The sequence below is a fragment of the Aythya ferina genome, assembly GCF_964211825.1.
Source record: "Aythya ferina genome assembly, chromosome: 3".
Taxonomy (NCBI): Eukaryota; Metazoa; Chordata; class Aves; order Anseriformes; family Anatidae; genus Aythya; species Aythya ferina.
In genome coordinates this window covers 44,569,862-44,589,028 of record NC_140298.1, presented here as the reverse complement: position 1 = coordinate 44,589,028, position 19,167 = coordinate 44,569,862, and the positions used below count along the sequence as shown (strand labels likewise).

The 19,167-nt window shown below is 36.0% G+C and overlaps 1 protein-coding gene across 3 annotated transcripts in view; it reads left to right on the top strand.

Moving 5' to 3' along the window:
* Nucleotides 1–13,490, top strand: part of SMOC2 (SPARC related modular calcium binding 2) — a 146,871-nt gene extending 133,381 nt beyond the window's left edge. For all 3 annotated transcript variants that reach the window (XM_084512787.1, XM_084512786.1, XM_084512788.1), the window contains exons 10-13: nucleotides 5,227–5,329; nucleotides 6,261–6,535; nucleotides 8,904–8,947; nucleotides 11,782–13,490. In XM_084512787.1, the coding sequence (XP_084368913.1) occupies nucleotides 5,227–5,329; nucleotides 6,261–6,535; nucleotides 8,904–8,947; nucleotides 11,782–11,805 (446 nt within the window). In that variant the 3' untranslated portion in view covers nucleotides 11,806–13,490. The remainder of the gene's footprint in view (nucleotides 1–5,226; nucleotides 5,330–6,260; nucleotides 6,536–8,903; nucleotides 8,948–11,781) is intronic.
* The last annotated feature ends 5,677 nt before the right edge of the window (nucleotides 13,491–19,167 follow it).

Sequence of the window (19,167 nt, the reverse complement as noted above, 5' to 3'; positions counted from 1 at the left end):
AAGAGATACATTTTGAGGGAGATCCTATCCTATCCTGTTCTAAGAAGAAGTCTAATGGGATGAATGCCTTCTGAATGTGTTCCTTTATACTGAGCTTAGATAATGGTTATGGGTGAGACATCTCATTTCAGTAGACATAAATTCAGCAAATCCCACTCACTGCACTTTGGTATGACATGAATGTCTGGGATTGTAGGGTAGGGCCCTGAAAGAGCATCCTTTGCTGACTCTTCTGTTTCTCCAGCCCTGAAATTCAAACAGAAAGATCATTTTAAAATAGTAACAAAAATAAAGTTAATAAATAAACATGGAGAATTGAAATCTGATACCTGCGCTTTTACAGAAATAATACTTCTTCCCTTTAAGACTTACAGCTCTGTGGCTACAAAGCAACAGACCTGTAGCTAACATCCCTTCCAGCTAACATCCGTTCTGTCCTACTTTATTATTTTTGTGCTGGTCTGTTCAGGACACAAAAACCTTGAACACAGTGCTACAGAAAAAAAACACAATTGTATTCTTCCTCAAGACTTGCCATCAGCAAGATCTCTGGTCAGTCTTAAGGTTATAAGAATGGCCTTGTCTTGGCTCTCTGAAGCACAGGACAATTTAAAAAGAAATTAGAAGTAAGGCTAAGAGAAGCTGTAGGGAGAGGTGATATCTCATTGCTAGGCCAAAAGAATACATTTGGAAGAAAAGAACCACAAAATTTGGATAAGCACAGATATGGGAGAGTTTGGCTCTGAGTTTAACTTAATTCTTTTAATGTGTAAGAGTACTCAAGAAAAAAAACAAACAAACAAACAAAAAAAAAAAAAACCACCAACAACAAAATCTAATACCTGAGGGATGTTAACAAGGAGAAATGATGATGTCCTCAAATCCTGTAGGATAGAGAGAGTAAAAGGGAGATAATTACTGTTTGTGAGAGGTTACCCAGAGGTGCAGTAAGGGAAAAAACTGTAATGAGCTATAAAACCACTGACTCTGTTGAGGTCATGATTTTAGTCTCCAGCAGAGTTACAAATTTCAGTTCCCAGACTCATCTTTGGAAGCTTTTATTTTTTATTTTTTCCTTCTGGAATAGGGCTAAGGCATAGCTCAGGAAGTCCTCCATAAAATGAGGAGGGCTCTGTGCATAACTAGACAAACACAAACTTTTTGTGATTTATATAGGTCAACAGAAATAAAGTCCTGAACTTTACATATACATTTTTATAGTGTAATAGTCTAAGAAAAAGTATTTTTCCTGCACTTTCTGCTATCCAAGCATAACCATTAGCACTGAAAAATCTTGTTAAATTCAGTTTTTACTTATACCACTCTTACAGTACAGTCCAAGCTGCAAAGGAAATATCAGTAGTTGTGTTCATTCTGATTTCAGGCAGATCAAAACTTATTTATAATCTACAGAGATATTTCAGTGTTTGAGCAGACTGCTAAGCCTGATTTTCATATAAACAAAGAGGAAATGAAAGGGGAATTTTAGATTTGGTAGTTAAAAGTTGCCATACTTTTAGTTACATGAGTGACCAACTCAAGAGAGTTTCCTCCATTGCAGGAAGATTAATGTAAACTCCCTTTTAAAATGAATAATCTTACCTATTGTATGAACATTAAAAAAAAAAAAAAATGAACAACGTGTGTTTCTTGCTGTAACTTCAGATGTTCAGTATAATATATTCTTCCAAGATTGGTAGTAATAGATTATTATCAACCAAGCAGGAAGCTCCAGCTTCAGAAGACTTACAGGTACCTGTCCACCGATTAACTCCAAAAATCTATTATTCATATTAATGTAAGATAGATTTATACAGACATGTATATATAAATATGAGTTATATAATAATATAATGAAGATTCTTTGATTGCCTTTATGCTGTAGTTGAAATGAGGTGCTTGTGTATTCTCTCCATTTGTGGTATGCATTTGTTGGTCTAAGGTTTACTCTGAGTAAAACTATCCTTAAAGCAAACACTCGATTCTATGCTACATCTCTGAACCTGTAGGGCAATTTCATGTGGTTTCAACTTCAACACTTTGACAACAAATATTATTTATGTAAGCTGTGAAATCCACACAGGACAAGCAGCTGCACAAGAAAAATTTGTAACACTTAAACCATAGTAAGAAACATAAGGCTCCCATAACAAACTATGCTTTCACTTTCTCTATTTAGTCCACTAAGAGTGAATTATTCTTTATAATCAAGCTAAAGCTCCCCTAGTCTTGCCATTTCATCTGCAAGTTTGTTGAAAATTAAAGCTCAGCATGAAGCCTCCAGAGAATTATTCTGAGTTAATAACACCTGCAAAGAACAGAGATTTCACTGTGAGGTAAATTGCTGTGTGATTGCCCACACATCAGCAAAAATTATAATTGGGAGAAACTGAATATTTTCTCTGTATTTAACTGGTGAGGATTTTGTGGGGTGTCATTTTACATTAAATAGTAGAGTTATAATTTGGAATGTTTCACAGCAACAGATAATGTTTGTTTTAACAGCAAGAGTTCTTTTCTATGAGATTTCTGTTACTGTCAGCTGCTATTTCAACTTTATGCAAAGCACATTTAGAAACCTTTCTTAATCTTAGGGAAAATTATCAGAGATCGGCTTTAAACTGTGTGTTTTTTTCCCCCTGTGATTTCTTGTAAATTGAAAAGTTAATTCTTTCTCCTACCTAACTCTACCTCATAAATATTAAGCTAAATAATGATTTTGATCTCTACATCTGTAGCATATGTACACACAGCAGCTCCCTGGACAGCAATGGAAACTACCCAAAGCAAACTTTTTTGTTTCTTACAGATGATTCAGGAATACACTAATAACTGACATGAAAATGTCAGATGGCGCTCCTAAATCAAATTGGATATTAACATTATCATATAGCCCCAAAAGGAAAGAGAAACAAAGAAAAAGTCAAATTATCTTGTCTCCATATTGTCCCGCATTCTTATACACTGAGGTATTACTGTCTGCAGTTTCCAAGAGCCCTCTATCAATTCACAACGCATGTTTGGAGTAGGATTCAGGCTTGTGTTTTATGACAGTGACAACCCCAGCAAGAAATGGATGAAGCTTGTATCACTCACGACAGTTCTACATGGGCAGCCAATTTTTGCCTGCACTTTGAAGAGAACCAGCTCTGGTCCTCCGGCAGAGAATCTGTGCTGGCAAGATGTTGGGCTGAACTCAATAGATTACTTAGAGACTTGGTTGCTTTATTCAGGCACATTGCCATGCAGCATGGCTGGACATGCCTTCTGGATTGGAGCAGTTTGGGCTCTGTCTGTTCATCTTTGGGTGGAAGGGTTTTTGTGTCTTTCAAAGTTACAGGGTTTCATTTAAATCACAGTGCACAACATAGTTTGAGCCTTACTTACTAGAAAATTCTTTGTTCTAAAAGAATATACTTCTGAATTATGTACTGAATACTGCCAGGAGTTTGTAGGTACACTCCTCTGTCCCTCCCTATTACTCTCCTGCCACCTTTGTCATTTATGTAGCTGACAGAGATAGCTCAAGAGCTTGTCTCACTGAACTCAAATTTAGGACTGTAATCATAGCAATGTCTTTGTGTGTTTTTGTTTTGGTTGGTTATTTTTGTCCTTTTTTACTCCAGTTGTAGCAGAAAAAACAAAACAAACAAAAAACCAACAAAAACAAACAAACAAACAAAAAAACAAACAAGAAAACAATATAAAACAAACAAAAACCACCAAAACCCTGGTTAAAGACTAAAGGAAGAGGAACATTTCTAGGAGAATGACATCTGGTTTCAGATGTGTACTTTTAGCGCAGTAGAACTTGCTTCACTGAATTCCTGTCATATGCCTTTCATAGTTACTCAATAAAATATCCCTGATGCAGAAGGCTAACTCATAAGAGACAGGGAACTCATAAATTCATGAATGTGTTGGACAATAACATGTAGTGGGTGCTGCTGCTGGTATTCAAAATAGCTGAGTTATTCTTACTGTAACACAGCTTAGTGCTAATATAACACAGGTTCATTTCCTTGTATCAACACTGGATGTATTAAAAAATAATTTGCTGGGCAAGATGAGGCTTTTCGGGCACAGATAATTCTACTACCTGCTCCAGAGGCCACTGAGAAGTTTAACAAAATAACAAATACCTTCTGATTAACTTATCTTCCTTTCCCACAACCCTTCAGAGCATTTTCCTTTTTCGCTTCCAACAAGAATAAGTGGGCTTCCAGCACAGAATCACCTGTGAATGGTGGCCTCCAGCTTCAAGCTTGTGATGTCTGTGTCACTGCTCATGGATCATGCTAGAATTTATCTCAGCTGTTACAGGGCTAGGTGAAGACCTGGTGTATGGCTCAGGGCTATAGGGAAGAAGAGAGGAAGCAGGTGTGCTGTATAAGCATATCTCCATGTGTCAACAACCATTCTCTTGTCAGATGGATTTATCTGCTCCAGCTGCACTGCTCTAAGAGTGGATCTTTCAGTATATATTTATCTAATGTATTATGTGTATGAAATATGCTGTCAGTTTCTTTCAGATGAGAGTTTTGTAGCATAAGGAATGTAATTATGTGAATGATCTAGCATCACCATAGGTTCCCACAGTATGATCCAAAGAACCATCTAACAGCATCCTATTTTGCTAAGTACTGTATAGTGGTAATTAATCCCTAGAGAAAAGCGAAAGAAGAAATGAGTTGATTGCCATTTTAAATATCAGAAAAATGATACACTAAGAGAATGTATGTTGAGAAAACCACTGGTAGTTCAGAGAAGGAAAGGTGGAAAAAGAAAAGGTGTTGTGCTGTGGGTTTCTAGTCTATGTTTCAAATGTTCTGTGTGATGGACAAACTTCTGCTGTTTCAAAGCTGCTCTTTTCAAAATGGGAAAACGTGGATAAAGCATCTTAAAGAGGTAAGAATAATGCCCCATCTGAAAAAGAGGACTCCAAGGTATACAAACCACTTTACTAGATGTAAGGGGATGTAAAGGGATGTTTTTCTATTCCTGCTCTATGATACAGATATATGCCTGAATTTAGGTGCTTTTCTTTGGATTAGGTTCTAAATTTGTGCACCATTTATGGGAGTTCTGTGTACATGAGTCACATCTATCTCTAACTTTGAAAGATTCTTGGAAGTTAAATGTCATAAAAATAGGAGACTAAAAAAAAAAAACAAAACAAAAACAACAGCAACAACAACAACAAAAAATCACTGTTGTTTTTTCTAGGTTGTCCTGGGGCCAAGAAGAATGAGTTCCTGACGAGTGTTTTGGATGCACTGTCCACAGATATGGTGCATGCAGTCTCTGATCCATCATTGTCTTCTAGCCGGTGGGTTTCAGATCCCGTTTTTTTTTTTTTTTTTTGTCTTTAAAAGGACTCTGGCAGTGGTGAATGAATTGTTAAAAACTTTGAGAAGTAATTCTTCTCCTGCCTTCACAAAGGGTAAATTTCCAAGAATCTATCTGTCTAGGATAGTTTACTTCAAATTTACCACTGTGGAATATGTCCACTAAACAGAGATACACCTGATGGCTGAGTTCTCATCATCATCAGAACTTAAATTTATCTGTAGCTTCTGGTGCAACTGTGCCTTGGTCTTTCTTTTTCTTGTCAGCCTTTGCTTGATGAATATGTGTTGCCTTCCTGATTTATGTTTTGCCTACTTGCTACTAAAACAAATAAATGCTTTCAACACCCATAATTAAAAATACATAATTAAAAACACATAAGTGTTGGCAAACTTTGGGCATCTGCAGGTCAGGTGCTTACTACCTGAAAGGAGGGGGCATTTATTATTATAGCTCACCCTGTAATTCAGTACATTTTGGTGTTTTATCTGAAAGCATCCATCATGGGTTGTAATTGAGTCTAGGTATTTGGTGATGTTGACTGTTGACATACTTCAGTTATGTATATTATGTGTTTTCATGTTCCCGCCATGTCTGTCTTTCATTTATTTCTCTCTTCAGTTTTCTTTGTTTAAGGAAATGAAAGGAGAAGGCGCAATGTTCTGAGAACTGTGCTGACCTCAATACAGCTTAAGAGAATTAACTAAAAGGAGATTATAGCCCTTTGGGTAAAATTTAGCATGCAGTTGGCCAAACTGAAAAGAGAAATATTCACTGCAAGAAACTAGTAGCCAAAAGCAGAGAGGCTCATGTAGCAAAACATCTAACAATGCTTTAACTATTCAGAAGCAAAGGAATAAACCAAGGTTTCTGTATTAGAATAAAGGCTTAACACCTATTTTCTGTTTCAGGGTTTCAGAACCTGATCCAAATCACACTCTGGAAGAGAGAGTAGTCCACTGGTATTTCAAACAACTAGATAAAAATTCTAGTGGTGACATTGGAAAGAAAGAAATTAAGCCTTTCAAAAGGTTCCTAAGAAAGAAATCAAAACCTAAAAAATGTGTGAAGAAGTTTGTGGAATACTGTGATGTGAACAATGACAAGTCCTTGTCAGTTCAAGAATTAATGGGTTGCCTGGGAGTAACAAAAGAAGAAGGTAAAGCAGAAACAAAGAAACGCCATAGTAAGAACCTTTTATATCTTTTTGTCTAGATTTTTCAACCCATAGCTTTTGTTTAGGGCAGATGACAGGAAAGCAGCTTCTGGGTATGCAAATTATCTCTTTGTTCTGAGAGAAACAAAAGCTTTCCAGCCCAGTAGATGCTTGTTTGTTGGAAATATGCTTCTGCATTTAGAGCAGGAAACATGAGGATACAATGCCATTGACATGACATCATATCATCATTGAAAAGCCTGTTCAATGTCATTATTGTAATGTGTTCTGAATGAGTGCAAGTATCACACTTGTGCTTTCCTGGATTCCTGCTGGGAGGAAAAAACATTGTTGAGCTTTCTAATGACTTATTTCTCAAATGTGGTTTAGAGATGATGTGAGGAATGTGGTCATCTACCAAACAGGTGGGACAATTGTCAGTTACTTGCTACAAAACTTAACAGCCAGTTACTTGCTGCAAAACTGATAGAAAGAGGAACAATTAATTACAGTGTATAATGGTCCTTGCAGAATTCAGTCACACAATTCCTGAAAACAAAGAAGAATCTAAAATACTTTGTAAACAATAGAAGAACATATACAGTAACTCCATACTGTAAGAAGCTGTAGAAAATTAATGTGGGCAAATTGTTCTGTTTGCTTTGGACACTAAAATGAAGCCAGGAGAGTAAAATAAAAGAGCCATAGGAAATGAAGAGCATGACAAGTGGGAAATGGTTATATTCAAGTCTAGAAAGGTTGTGTTGCAGAAAGGAGGAACAGCTCTATGTTGCACTAATAAATTGTTCATGTCTCATGGAAATGGATCTCTCAAAACAAACAAGAAATCAAGATTTTTTTTTTTTCTGATATTTTGTGGACTTAATAATAATACCTTGCAATTTTCACTTATGCAAAGGTAAAATACTGTATATGAAGGTGGCTGAATATTGTTGTCTTTGTTCTATAAACGTGGAAAAAATAAATGTAACACTTTCTTTTTCATTTAGACTGTTTGGTAATCCAGTGTCTTAAAATGGAGGCCACTATAGTCACTTCATATTTTAACATCCACCTCAAAACAATTCTATCCTGCCATAGCCAGCACTCTTTGCTTTTATACTAGGTGAAATTGGGTCTGACATCATTGTAAGTTTTAAAATACATTAAATTATATGAAGATCACACACATTTTGCTGAAGCAATAATAATTCTCATGCAAGATTTTTAACAGTGTTTCTCTCCCAAAAACCTCATAAATATAAGAATATTTGTTTTAAGAAGGAAAAAATACTTTTGCACTAAGAGTATCCAGTTGGAAAACATTTCTAAACTAGATCATTTGGTTGACTTCCTAACAATGCATGTTTTTAAGACAAGACCATAAAACAGCTTTTATTAGAATATCTTTTTTTTTTTTTTTTTTTTTCTTCCCTCTCCTGCTTTGGTAGTTAAAATTTCCTTACTGATAATCCTTTCACTTGGGGATTCCATTCCAAACAAAAGGATTTAATCACCACTTTCCTAGGGCTAGAGTTATATTTCTAGGAATAGGTGAGACCCTGTCACCTGAGGTGTGAAAGCTGAGATAAGGAGGTAACTGTGTCATTCTGTGTTAGACCCAAGTGTCTTGTGAGAACCATTTGAAGCAATGTAAGAGACAGAGAGATGCAAAACATATATTCTCAGGGGAATGGTAATTTCTAAAGCATTTTTTAAGGTCCTCTTTAGTTTGTCTTCGTCTGAATGCAGGCTAGCAAACTGACACAGAAAACCAAGATGCTAAGTTCTGCCCTAGCCTCCCAAGTTTGCTTGTGAAGTTGAATGAATCAGCAGACTGTTATAACTGGTTTACTTTTATCAATTTTTATTTTTATTATTTCTCTCTTCTTTTAGAGGGTATCTTGGATTTTGACACTAAGCAGAAACTTAAAAACCAGCAGCAATAATCTTGCTGTTTTACAGATTAAATGTGAACAACGTATTTGGCTGCTAGACCTGTTTCTGTGCAATATCTTTAAGTAAAGTGAATACTTCCAGACAGTCTTTGCTTTTACATGCTTCTTTCCCACAGGTATAATAGGCTATATTTACCCCTAAAGATTTAATAAGTTTGAAATACTCAATACTGAGTAGGTGCAGTCTGTCCAAAGCAAATGCCGTGTATTAGCTGGCTAGAAATGCTGTCATTCAGCATTCATATGAAAGAAGCAATGCTGGGACTGAGAAAAGGGGAAAAAAAAATAATAAATGTTTCAATTAAAGATTTTTTTTTTTAAACTGCAGTTACCCTGCTCTAAAAATTGCTTTTTTTTTTTTTTTTTTTTTTTTTTTTTTCATTTCTTAGGATGCTACATATAACTTGCAAGTCATATTTATGATGTTTTCTTTCTTTTAGCAGCTCCTAAAACCAACACTGAGAGCACTTCACCTAGCAGGCAGGTGAGTATTGAGGAGAGCAAAATCTCTATTTCTGTTATCATTGTAGCTTCAGAATGCATTAGTCTGCCATTCTACAAGAAAACACAGATCTGTGTCCTAATTAACAAATCTTGGTTTTGTATTTATCTAAGAAAAGTCATTCAGTCAACTACAGGTACAGAGTAAATGTACCAAAATGCAAAGTAGAATAGGACTGCCTGTGGATGTTCCTAGTAAAGTGTACAATGACATCCAGGCTAGTGATAATTTGATGACTGTAACTGAGCCTTCACATAAGTCTTCTGCATTCCTGAATGACAGCATTCCCACACACTTTTAAAAAAGTGTCCTGCATTATCTTCATTTACCTTTTGCTTTAACTGAATTCTGTTAACTTTCCTGTGTCATACTATAGATGCAAACTTACAGTGATTGAAATTACTCTTTGTGCAACACGCCATGTATTTCCCATACCCTATGAAAATCTATATATTCTGTGAACACCACTGAATTGCTCTGTGGTGGTTTTAGATACCTTTAAAGATCTTAGTAGAAAGAAAATAGCTGTCATTTTGAAATGCCTTTGCTGACTCTGTAAAATGATGCTAGAGAACATAGGATTTGCATCAGTCTGATAATGTATGCTAAAACTAAAATTGGTTTGGTCTGTGGAATGATTGCAACAAATAAAATGTCAAGTGCCCTGACAACATAATCCATGATCTGTTTTTGCATCAATTTTCTATAAAGACTCTACCTTGCCCTTCTGAATAACACCAGTGTATTTCACTCATAGAGTTTTGGTTACACATGGCATTCAGAGCTAAAAAGACACAAAAGTAGAATTTTTAAATCAAGGTAAGTTAGACATTGACAAAGAGAGGCTCAAATGGAAGATAAGGAAGAAAGTTAAAAAACAAAACTGACAAAAAACATCTTCATATGTCTTCTTTATATCTATTTTTGTTACAATTAATCCCTCTTCTGGACAACATGGGCACAACTTTGTGACACTTTTACATGCGTCTGAAGAAAGACTTGTGAATCTGCCAATTATTTTAATAATTTAGTAAGATAATCAACTTCTTACTGTTCTTGCCTCACTTTTGTATTCTTTAGAGAAATTAAATGGTTAATGCCCACAAAAACATCAGTGAATCACAGAATCATAGAATATCCCAAGTTGGAAGGTACCCATAAGGATCATCCAGTCCAATTCCTGGCACCACACAGGTCAACCCAAAAATTCAGACCATATGACTGTGCACAGTCCAAATGCTTCTTACAGTGTATTATAACATCAGCTCAGGTGATCCTGTATCTGGGAAAATAGGAATTTGGTTAAAAATACCTCATTAGTTGTGGTCAATGTCTTCCCATCTATCAGAAAGCTATATTAATTTATTAAAAATTGAACCCAGGGTGAACCTCCCCACAAGCCAAAAAAGCCTTCCTGTCATTGTTGCTATCCAATTTGTTACTTGCTTTGTCTCTGATTTGTTTGATGTTAGGTTTGCACTTCCTAAGGCAAGCTCAACATTGGTTGTGGGTTTTACCAAAGACCTCCTACATACCTTTGAAGGAATATAAAATGTTCTCGCAGCTTGAGGGATGTGATAAGTTTCTGTTTGTTTAAACAAATGTTTGTGGTCTTAACTTTTCAAGTTCCCTCCACAAATCACTTACGCTTTAAACAAAGCAGCCTGAAAACAATTATCCTGTCGGAACTGAAGAACATTCAAAGGGGTTATTTTAATTATATAATGGCAATTACTGGCACACGTGCATTACACTTGAAGCATGACAAGCCCTCTCCCCTTTCTTGTAATCTGATCCTGACTTGCAGAATCTGTAATAAAAGTGTCCTAGAGCTTCTATTTATTTTTTATTTTTTAATTTTGTCCAATAATTTTGCTGAATCAGCACTAATTATTTTAAAAGCTGTTGCTGACAAATGATAGCCTTGAATTAAGGCTGGCTCAGCAAACCATCTGTTGCCAGTTTCATACTTGAACAATACAAGGCTGCAAATACAGAAGGTGGCTTTCATCACAAAAGTTTTCACTTGAAAGGAAGTTATTAGAAAGAAACTGGACTGGGAAGCTGGTTAAAAGAAACCACTCATCTGAGAAGGAGTGATCAGATTGGTATTATTCAGGAGACGGGCATTCAAAAGCTCATTTTCGACTAGTGCATTATAGTAGTTGTTATATATGTTTATATGTGCTTATGCATGTATTGCTGAATACTTTTTTAACATATGGGCACATTGAAGCTTACAGAATGAAGGCAGATATAGATGTACTAATGTACTAGAAGCAGTTATTGTTCTAAATGAGGTCAAGTACATGATGGATCTGACCCAACTGAGGCAGCAGCCAGGTGTATTTCCCTTTCTCAGCTCCACCCTGTCCAACAAACACACACATGTACTCACATACTGTCAATGAGACCCAAAGGATCTTTTGCAGCCTAGCCTAAAGTTTACAAGGAAACTAGAGAATGTTCATAAGACTTTGGCCAGCAGCCCGTTCTGTATGCATCGCATGCCATAGAAGGTTATACTGCACCAGGGACTTGCCTAGGCAATTGCTAGAACTGTGCATTTGATATGTATACATTTAAAGCAGCCATAGGTAAGAAATGGTAAAGATGTTGCTCATACCCTTCATATATGCCATGAAAGCCTACAAGGCAGCATCATTGTATTTCCTATATATATGTGTGTGTGTGTGTGCAGAGCTCTTGTCCTGACAGTAGCATGTAGATACTGCTGAAATACAAAGAGAGAAATGTTTATACTTGATTATTTGAGGACATCATTAATAATGAAAAATTTTTCAACTGTCTTTCAGCAAGTTTCTAAGAAGCAAGGGTGAACAGCTTACTGATCCAAGGCAGATCTCTGACATGTGGGAGATTTCCTCACCAAAAGGCAATAAGAACAACTGTAGTATTTGCACTTTGTACTTAAAATGTAAATTCACTTTGTAGAAATGAAATATTTAAACAGACTTTTTTTTTTTTTTTTTTTTTTTTTTTTTTTAATCTGTGAAAATGTAATGGCTAGTTTTGAAAAATTATCACATACAATGTATGTGGATTCTTCTGTTGTCTGAAATATGTAAAACGTGTTGGAGATGTAAAAGTTTGCATTTAAACTTTTTTTTTTTTTTTCTTTTTTTTCTTCTTCTTCTTCTTTTTAGTAGTTCTTTGGCAAATACTAGCAAAGAAACCTGATTCTATGTATTTTGGTTTCAACAGTATACTTTGTTTTTCTTAACCAGTACTGTCATTTAAGTAGAGTTACGCTGAAAAGTCTACTGTATTCTCAATTTTGTCCAAGCAATGTTGGATGCTTCAGATTTCCATAAACTGAGGGAAGTGTGTAAAATGCTGTTGACTTGTTCTTGCAGTTTTTAACTAAACAGAGTTTTTCACCCATGGCAATATTTTGTTTCATGTAGTGTTTATTATTACCAAAGATCATGCAATGAGAATGCAACCACTAACCGATTCAAAGCAGTTATTCTACAGTTAAGATTTTTGTACAAAAATGTATCAAAATGTATCCTTTTATCCATTTTTTTTTTTTTGAGGTGCCTGCTAATATAAGTTGTAGTAGTTTTTTCTTTTTCTTTTTTTTTTTTCTCCCCCCCCCCTTTATTTTTTTTTTAACACAGCAAACCAAGAACAAGTAAGGTGGATAGTAATGTGACTAAAGTCTGATTCAGCATGATTCTGTGAAAAGCATAGAAGATTTGATACGGATCAGAATTGTAAATCTAACTCTAAAGAGACCGAGAAAGCTAAACGGTTTTGTCAACCTTTTCTTCTTCTACACCTGGCTCTCCCCATCAACTCTTTGCTTTGCCTTGGGGCCCACTAGAGGTAAAGCTGAACAAATTATGAAGAGTTGCCTTAAGGAGGGGCTACTCACATCACCCCTGCCTGAGGGTTCCTTCTTGCTGTCTGAAAGAAGCTGTCACAAGTTTTCATACCTTCTCTATCATTTCCCCCCCAGCTCCCAACATTTTTGTATGTGTGCCTGAGGTGAATAAGAACTTGTGTGTGTGAGCAGGAGACCCAAGTAAATAAAGGTTCAGCTCTTAAACAGCTGTGAGTTACAAGGAGCTGGGTTGATCAGTGCAGTGGTAGATGGACTGCTGGCATCTAGGAACTGACATGAAAAATGGAAAAAAGGAACGTTGCAACAAGCAGTGATTTCATTTTGGTTCGTTTAAATAATGTGTGGGATCTGACAAGTGACTAACTAATCATAGTAGCACCCTGGCTCAAGCTTTTACCTGGAAAAGCTATGTTGCAAATAAAAATGTTTCATTTTAATTCAACATATGGATATATGCTGAGGTGATAGGAAATACTGTATGCATTGGAATTGTACCCCAGAAAATATGTACTCTAAGCTTTGGTAACAGGAGGAACTAAGTTAGAACAGTGTGTTATCTTGTATTTTTGTTTTAAAAAGTATTTGTTATTCTTTTATGATGTTAAGCTTTGAATTTAATCTTCTTTATAGATTAAAGCTCAGTATGTTATCAAACTATGCTAGTGGTTTTCTTCTGTGACACGGAGAATTTTGGAAACAGGTACATACAATTATGACTTCACCATTGCAATAAGTTTACAAGAAACCTCATGACCTCATATTGCACTTATCTTTTGTTCGTTCCCTGACCCCTTACTGTCTTCTTTCCTTAGGTTCATACCTTATTTTCTCCTGAAACTCACACCTTATTTACACCACTACTTTCTCAAAATAGTGATTTTGAGGCCAGATTCTTTGTTGCTGCCATCTCTATATAGTTTCAGCTTGTTCTTTTGCCTCTTAGTGAAGTTCAATGTGGGACTTTTCCCCTTGGTGTAACTGTAAACTGCCGGGCAACCTTCAACCAGACTGGAAATGATGAGCAGAAAAAGGCAGAACATGAGGAATACTCAACAGGCAAAACATGAGGAATATTCAATACCTGAATAGTTAATAGCAGCATTTTGTAATTTTAGATTTTGTAAGAATCATCTAATTCTATCACTGTGGCCTTTGGACACAATACAGATGTGTGCAATTAAATATTTTGCTGTCTGTGAATGGAAGATGAATGCTATGTCCATGAATTTGAAGTGGCAGCCTATTTAAACTGGAAAGGTCTGTGGGGAGGCAAATTTTAACTAGCCTTCCTTATTCAAAGAATAGCCTTAAGAGCTTATTAAATCACAATAAATGCTACATGAATTCTCTTGGATATCCAAGGACTTCTGTAACATTGAGTCATTTGATGACTCAACAGTGATGGAAGCTCAAAGTATGTCATCTTTGTGCATGTTTTGGTATTGTCACATAGTTTATGGTCCATATATTTTAGCGATTAGACCATTTTGCTACAATCAATACCTAGTTCTCATAGTTCTATTTAGAGTTCTGATCCTTAAATGGAACACATTTGAGAGCTTGGTAAATTTGCTTTTAGTTCCTATATCTCCTTTATACACACCTGTGTGTATAGTGAAACTCAGAGAAATCTTGGCTCTTCTAGTTGTAGCGAAGCATGGCCTTGATATCAAAAAGTAATCTATGTGGATAGGCCCTCAGGCTCACACCAGAGTACCAGTGTTTATTTAGTTCCACAATAATTAATTAGTTCTAGCTTTTTCCCCATTCAAGGAATTGCTACAATTCAGATGCAATTTTAATTCAGTTCTTATTGAAAACACAATGTATGTTCTGGTTCTCATGGACTATTATTTGTTCTAGTTCCAGCTGTTGCTGAACAGATTTATTTAGAGCTTTTATAAAGTTGTAAGTAGAAGACTATTAACTTCGTAAAATGTCTATGTGTTCAATGATTTGTCCAGTCTGTTGCAATGTCCATTAGTCAACAGGCCACACAGTAAGAAATGTTCCATGTTTTGTCAACACTTTGGATAACTTTCTCATCCTGGTCCCACCCCTAGAAGTAGGCCAACTTCATAGTTCCAGTTTTACCAAAATCACTTAATTCTCATTCTTCCAGTATAGCTTTCAGACCCTCATTTTGTAGAACTGGACAACATATGAGTACTTGGAATTACAGTATTTCTTGCTAATATAATTTCAGATAACAAAGGTAGAAGAGAGCAAAAAGCCATCAGTTCATATGAGCATAAGGGAGAAGACTTAAACTACATTTTCTCTGCATATACATCAAGTGTTACACTTCACACTTTTCTCACTGGGACCAGGTTTTTGACCTTCATAAGTGCCATAAGCCACTGCAGAAGCAGACATTCCTAGAAAACTGTAAGGAGGAAGAAAAATATAAACTGCTTCATTAAAGATATTTAAGTATGTGCAGGCTTTGATAGTTTTAGGTAATGTTTCCTTTAATAGTAGTAATAAAAGGTGGATTAAAAGGGGTTAAGAAATCTTCCCTGGCAAGGATAATTTAGCTATCCCTTTTAAATATTTACGTTAGTGTATTGTATAACTAGGATTTACGTTAGAAACTGGTGTGAAAGAGTCTTTAATGTCGAAAGTGAAAGGTTTATTACTTTTGTTTTCTTTGGGATGGCAAATTGATGTCATTTTGGAGTAATTACTTTGACGTTAAATAGCAACTAGCTAAATTTATTGATGCCTGAAACATTAGAACGATTATAGTAAATTACTGATACAAACTGTACTCTTTGTCCCATTTAATTATTCCAGTTCAAGTTTTATAAGTGAAAATATGCCCTTTGTTTAAAAAGCATAAATATTGCATGTTATTTTTTTCTTTAAACAAAAGCGTATGTGGAAAGCATTCAGAACAACACATTTCTCTAGAATGTCAAATGTGGGGGGTAACAGGGAGAGAAGCCTGTTTTTCATCTGGTTTAGCATCAGAAATATTTGCAATCATTTGCCTTTTCTACATTCACCTTCCCTGTTTTGTCATTTGCTTTATCCCCTGACTCACCTTCCCTGTTTTGTCATATGCTTTGTCCTCTTACTAATGTTGCTGCTGGAACACAATGCCTGTTGGAAAGGAAGACAGCAAAATGAGAATCAGTTCTCTGCATTTGTACAATATTTCCATAAAATACAGTCAACTGAGGCATCCTTTCTGTAGGGTCTCTATTCTTGACATTAATTCAATACAAAGAATATCTTACTTCTTATCAAATACAAAATACTTCATATTGACATAGAATCTGTTCCAATCTGGAATGAGTACTTTATAAAGAAAATAACTCATAAAAGTCTATGAGATTGTAGGCAGAACGCTGCAATTGTATATTACACCAGAAATAACAGTTTATAAACATTCATAAAGCTCACGCAGTACCTGAAGAACATCCATGAAGATGCCTGTATCTGTTCTAGGCAGTTACTTGGGAAAGGAAAAAAAAGGTAGTGAATGATCATTATATTCACTAAACCATGACTGGCCAACATCAGAAGATTGAGGTGATTGGGATAAAATTTTGCTTTAGAAAGGTTTTTTTGTTTGTTTGTTTTTGATTTAGAGTTTATTTTTATGTTGACATGTCCCTTCCTTTATCTAAAAAGCAAGAAGTGTGGACTTCAAAAGGGGCATTTTGACATGAATTTTATCCCAAAATTAGAGGTTGTGAAAAGTAGCAACATTGTTATTCTTCCTCTGAACTTGAGATTATTTTTAAAAATCATTTTTGTTTGAAAAAAGACAGGTTTCTGACCATTCATTTCTCATGCTTCATCTGAGTCTCATTTTACAGTCTCTGTGTACTTTGTTATCCCTGTATGAGTCAAAGAAATGCTACATTTTCATTTAACAGGTTTAGAGCCTAAAGATGGATTTAGCTCTCTATGCACTCAGAAGAAGAAAATCGTAATATGGGTAAGGGTATTTATCCCAGTTTATATCTGCACAACACAGTTGAAGCAGTGAAGCCATGGCAGTGTGATTTAGTGACCTGCAGAAATATATATGGTACTATCCTGCTTTGCAAAATAAGTCTGCTGTGGGACTGAATGCAAACACACTTAAATCTAAATTAATATCCTAGCATATCTTGATCATTTACCAGACAATTCATCTAAATTTGATGCTTGCAAAAACCCATTCTGACTACTACCTGAGGAACAGCTCTAGTTCTGTCAGCATGCAGCTCCCAAGGTAGTCTTCCTGAACCCACAGCTTGGGTTCAGTCGTCTGAAATCTGAGGCTGGGACATCAATGGGACTAAGAACCAGAACAAAGAATACAAGAAAAACCACAATGACAGAAACTGTAAATTACAGGATATTACTCCATAGCTGAGATTTTATTACCCTGGTGGGTTATATCCACTGGAAAAAAAAAAAAAAAAAAAAAAAAAAAAAGGCTGAAAACCCCTGCCCTGTATCATGAATGACAAGCCCTAACTACTTGCTTCTCAATCCATCAAATCCATCCAGAACAATCAAGATCAATCCAGAACATCATGCTTCAGCTGTGGGGAGTCAATGCAAGTTTCAGCTAAGGGGTATTTGAGAAGTACCCTGTCACCCATTCAACAAATGCATATGCTCAGTTAACTCCCACCTAAGAATTCCTCTTTATTTTACAGCACCATATGATGAAACAACCTCTGCACACACCAGCTTCTTAATGCTCTGCAGATGGGAAGTATGCTTCTCTCAGTCTGTAGCATATTTCTTTGTGTTAAACTCTTAGCATTGAGTGAGGAAGCTTATTCTATAGGCCCTCTCTCACTGTTCTCCCAAAAGCCAGAATCATACTGTTGCTGCTTTATATAGAATTCAAGAAGTATTTTACAAGACAAAATATATGAAAGATGAGGTGCTGAAGTGAAAGACAAAGAAAGAGTCACACTCTTTCTTTGAGATATACAGTTTAAAAATAAAAGACTACTAAAAATAAGAGAGAGAGAAGAAAAAATGAAGTAGAGGGACAGAGAGAGGAAAGGAATGGAAGGAGGATAATGGAGATACCACAGGGAAACTGCAAGGTTGGCCAGAGCTGTGTGTTAAAGGCACATGTGGGAGTGAAGGAGGAGCAGACAAGGAGACTAAACAAATAAGAAAAGAGAAAGTTGGTAGGAATGAGAGGAGAAGGTAAAAGAGGAGAAATGACAGAGGGAAGAAAGAAAACAAAGCACACATAGAAATGCTAGAGACAGAAGAAAGCAGAACTGCCCATAAGATATGGATACGGAAAGAGAAAGTATGAGGGACTTTGCTTGGAGGGAAAAAAGAACAAAGGGGACACAGGTGAAAAGGACACAACTTCCCTCTTTCTGGAGACAGCTTGTCACTCAGATACTGCGCATCCACTTTCTGACCAAGAAAGAAGGTGCAGCCTGCCCTTGAATCACTTCTCTGTCAATACATAAGGTCTGAATTTGGTCCTCTGTATCTTGGTGGCTTGGGTTCTTTGTTCCAAGAGACATTTGTTTTCATGACCAATCCTAAGGCTTTCTTTAGATCCAGGAAGTCTAAGCAGCATTTAAAGAAAATGTGAAAGCAGAAACCAGCATATTTCTAAATTAAGAGCAGATTTGAGAAGGATGAGGAAATCTGAACCACAACAAAGATAAATTTTCTTTTGTATTTCTTATTCAGTAAAGATGCAAGCAAAGTGTAATTAGATTTATTTATTTATTTATTTTATTTTGTTCATTGTACCAATAGATCCTCTACAGGCTTGGCTGATACCCTACAGTTCAACTTTTTCTTTAATCAGCACATTGATGGCAAAGGATTACAAGAGAGTGCTGGCTTCTCATTGTCTTTTTTTGTGGTTGCCTTTATGTTCACTCTTGGGGTGGCTAAAACTAATTATATAAATACTTCTCAAAATCTTTAATCTTTACTCTGAAGGTTTGTAACTGTGTGTGAGAGGGAAAAAGACAGAGAAAGAGTGAAAGAAATATGTTCAAGAGAACTTTAGAGTCTATGGAAAATGTAACAGGTTCAGACTGGAATTATGTTCAAGGTACCAAATGTCATGATGACCTGATGACAAGCAGCTTGATTTCATTAGACTTGAATAGTCATCCAGAAAATGACTTGGATAATAGCTAATGAGAGGAAGTGCCTCACATTTCAGATTTTCAGAGGTGCTGTAGAGAAGGTAAAGGATCATGTTCATCATATGCTGTCCTAATGCAAATAGAAACAGACATACCCTGAGCAGCTGGGAGAGAGGAGAGTGCCAGTTACATGCTGACATAGAGTTTATAAGTGGATTGGGGGGAAAGGATCAGGTGAAGAAGAG